At 36.3% G+C, this 4,227-nt stretch overlaps 1 protein-coding gene across 1 annotated transcript in view; it reads right to left on the reverse strand.

Moving 5' to 3' along the window:
• Window positions 1-4,227, reverse strand: part of LOC106876916 (insulin-like growth factor-binding protein complex acid labile subunit) — an 88,611-nt gene that overhangs the window by 2,743 nt on the left and 81,641 nt on the right. Inside the window, exons 29-30 of the mRNA XM_052978054.1 lie at window positions 3,683-3,774; window positions 1,644-1,827 (exon numbers count right to left, since the gene is read on the reverse strand). Coding sequence (XP_052834014.1) covers window positions 1,644-1,827; window positions 3,683-3,774 — 276 coding nt within the window. The remainder of the gene's footprint in view (window positions 1-1,643; window positions 1,828-3,682; window positions 3,775-4,227) is intronic.

The raw sequence follows: 4,227 nt of genomic DNA on the forward strand, positions 1-4,227 counted from the left end.
GGAAGAAAACCAAAACTTTCAGATAGGGGCCCTCGGACTCTTACGCGAATTGTTAGAAAGGATCACAAAAGTACAGTTCCCAAAATTACTGCAGAGCTTAATGAACACACTGAGAACCCAATTTCCACAAAAACTGTTTGGCGAGAGCTGCACAAAGCCGGATTTCACGGGAGGGCCTCAATGGGAAAACCACTACTTTCAAAAAGAAAAACTGCAAAGCATTTAGAGTTGAGTAAAAGCCTACAGAATCGGTCCCTAGAGCAGTGGAAGAATGTTATTTTCTTGGACGAGTTATCCTTTACTTTAATTCGGACCACCGGACGAGTATGCGTGTGGAGAAAGCCAAACGAAGCATTTGATTCAGACTGCCTTCTTCCAACTGTTAAACATGGAGGAACATCTGTGGTGATCTGGGGAGCTTTATCTTGGAAATCCGGCCCACTAGCGCCGGCCTACTGGTTTCCCGTCATGGTAGAATTAATAGTCAAGACTATTTAAGCATTTTATCTGATCAAATTCATCCTATGTTTGCGTATCTGTTTCCGGAGGGAAAATGCAATCTTTCAGGATGATAATGCACCAATTCACACAGCTATAATGTAACTGAATGGCACGAGGAACATTCTAGTGAAGTTGAACATCTTACCTGGCCACCACAGTCTTGAGATCACAATATTATTGAACATATATGGTCCATTTTCGAAAAACAAGTAAGGAGTCGATATCCTCCACCATCATCACTACAAGAACTGGAGACTGTTTTAGTTGAAGAATGGACAACATTTTTAGAGCTATATCCAAGGTTATAATGGTGCGGAGCTGAATGGGGCAATGATGGAAAGCGCTGGCCGTAGTGGATATGCATCCTCAGAATTCGTGAGAACTGCTGCCTTGATGGTAACTGCATTCAGTGCCAATGTTGAATGATACTATGGAGATGAATCTAAAATATATATTGGGTAACGGAACTATCATTCAAACACCGATATTATAAACACAGACATTCATTTGTCTGTACCTGTAGAAAACGCGCCTCGGTTTTATCATGGTTTATATTATAGATAGAGTGGCAATCATACAGGAACAGGAGTTTCAAATAGTAGATGCAGTATGACTTTTGAGCGAAAAATTATGAATTTTGTTTCAAATTGTTATAGTTGGAACACAGGAACGGAACAGTTAGTGCCTTGTATGCATGTAGCTAAGCATATTTTATGTAAAAATACCAGCCGTCTTCAATTTCATTCTTATTCAGAAAATAATGTTGGATTCAAAATAATTCATTAATATAGGTGCATGTGTAGATAATGGACCTAAAACGAATGTAAAACCAATAAATATATACACGCGTAAAAACACACACACTTGCGCGCACACACACACACACACACACACACACATATATATATATATATATATATATATATATATATATATATATATATATATATATATGTGTGTGTGTGTGTGTGTGTGTGTATGTGTTTATGCACTGCAGCAGGTGCATACATACATATACACACATACAGACGCGTATACATACATCAAAATATCTTCCCTTATATTAACTACTATGCAATGTTCTTAACTATTAATTTGTGATAAACCTGGTGGTGTTATATTAGGCAATAGATAACACTTACCAATGAACTCATTCTCGTTACATAAGTTCCCGACGCAACAACCAACACAAGAAATGCCACTGGTCCATTTAGTGCATGTAAAGATATTGTCTACCATAGCTTGAACACATTTCCTGTATGTGCTGCAGGACTTTTCAGTCTTCAAAGTAACACCGTTCGTTGATAATGCGAACCGGCATACAGGCTGTAATAATAGATATGAAAATTATACACTACAACCACAATATTTATGAGTACGACTACTGCTAACTACAGCAACATCAACAATAATAAGATTATTGGGGATGTTTACGATGTAAGAAAGTTTAATCATTGCTTAAACATTTATCCAAAAGCAACAAGTAAAATAGAAAACAACTTGCCAAAATGTTGAAAGTTAACGGCAGCAGTAAACCACTGTAAAATTTATTGCCATTAACCACTTAAAATAATGTATTAAATGCTGACAGTGTCCAAAGTTCTCTGATCCCATATAGATATGGCCATCAGATCACGCTCTATATCAAAACCGCATCACTCTGTCACCCACCATCAAACTTAAACTAGGTCAAAGAATCTGAGTAAAACTGTATCAATCCGCCAGATTTCTTGTTAATCGGAGAATGCACACGAGGATTTTTTCATAAACAATTTACGAAAAATCACGCGTGCAAAACTCACCAAGAAGAGAAACTAAAACACCGTTACCCAAAGATGATAATTAAAAAAAAATGATCAAACTGAACTCCTCAGTCCTAGCAAAAAAAAAACAGAAAATAGTAAAATGGACAGAAGAGAAATTTGGTTTTATTTTGCAACTATCTTTTATGACCACGAAATGAAAATACGATATGCTAGAATAAAATGTGAAGAGAAAATAGCCAAGTTCGAACTGTATCATCGGATCCCAACAAACCAGCTAACTGAATAAGATACATTCTGAAAACGAAAAATATCGGAAACTGAGAAGAACATTTAAAGGGAAGAATGCATCAGAAAAATACAATAAATGATTTCAGACGCCTAACAACAATAAATATAATGGAAATGTACACCGCGAAGTCAGAAATAAGATATATGTAGTCTTAATTTGAACCTGAAACTCATTTCTTTCAAACTAGGAAAAATTTCAGAAAGAAAGTAGCCAGATCTCAGAAACTAGGTCATGACGTCATGAAAAATGACCAATGATGCTTAAACACTACAGATAATATTGCTAGACTGGCGTCTTTAAAAGGTCAAATAGGGTCGGTGATTGCAAATGACTGAAGCTTTAAATAAGCTAACTGAACTTGAAGAAAACATAAAGGTCTGAGAACAAGACACACAATAAAACAGAGAACAGAATGCAGCCATGCTCTTATATTACGCTCTATTCTCCTATATTCTCGTCAGTTAATGTGAAGCATTGTTCTGTGTCAATACCGGTGTCTTTTATTGTTTCTCTCGTGTTCCTTTCACCAATGTACAACTGTGTAGTCAGAGATATGACTGGCAATTTCAATCTGTATTTTAGCTGCATTTTGAACGTATAGCTTTTAACTTCTTTTCCATTTGAAAGAATACGATCCCCACCCATTATGTTCTGGAGAGTGTGTTGTACTACTTGATGTGAGAGAAGATTTAACCCGTTTCCAACTTTTCACGTCCGACTTCTGAATACCTCCTCTAAGTGTAGCGACACAAGGTCGTTCCGCCAGGAACCTTGATCCGAAGTAGACTCCTGGCCCCATACATACACCCTACTGCAGCCATGTTTGTCGGATAAAGGTCACTCATAATTTCGTAACTTCGATTCCTGTACAGGGTTGTGTCCTTGAAGAAGGCTCTTGATTTCACTTTGTTCCAGTCTGTTCAATTGATAATGGATTTGCAGCCTAGTAATGGTCATCTATTTCTCTCTTCAATCGTCACATATATGTCGTTCTGCTGAGTCATGAATAAGAAGACACCCAAACAATTGGCGAAAGCATACTACAAGCTACCTACGCATACTGGCTTGCGAGTGACGGTTATCGATATATTTTAACAGAAAGGAAGAAAGTAAGATTTCAGTTTACCTTTGGTCCTGGACACCTTGTCACTTCTGAATCCTTGCACATCGTTCCTGAACATGTTTGACAATGTAGGTTCCGTTGGAATAACGAGTAATCTACAGAATATAAGTACATATCCATATTTACGTAACAAATAGTGTAATGCGTAGCAATAACAAGCATGAAAGTTATTTGTTGCCCTTTTCGTTTAGTATTCTGATATAACAAATAAGTGAAAAAGGTAGAACAAGTCAAATATAAGGATGAAATTTGAGAGTTGCAAGTGTTTTTGCAGTGCGAATTCCCTTATAGGAGATGGGAATGTCATTTAAATTATGTTACAATGTGATACAGAATGTGGAAAAGGCCATAATATGTGAACTGAGTAACGTATTATTTGAATACACAATAGAAAACATGATCACAAATATGATACTCTTTCAAATATATACTCGTTTATGTATGTATGTATGTATGAATACATGTTTGTGTGAGTGCATACGTGTGACTATATACATACATACATACATACATACATATATATATATATATATATATATATATATATA

This window comes from Octopus bimaculoides, chromosome 30 (assembly GCF_001194135.2).
Source record: "Octopus bimaculoides isolate UCB-OBI-ISO-001 chromosome 30, ASM119413v2, whole genome shotgun sequence".
Classification (NCBI taxonomy): Eukaryota; Metazoa; Mollusca; class Cephalopoda; order Octopoda; family Octopodidae; genus Octopus; species Octopus bimaculoides.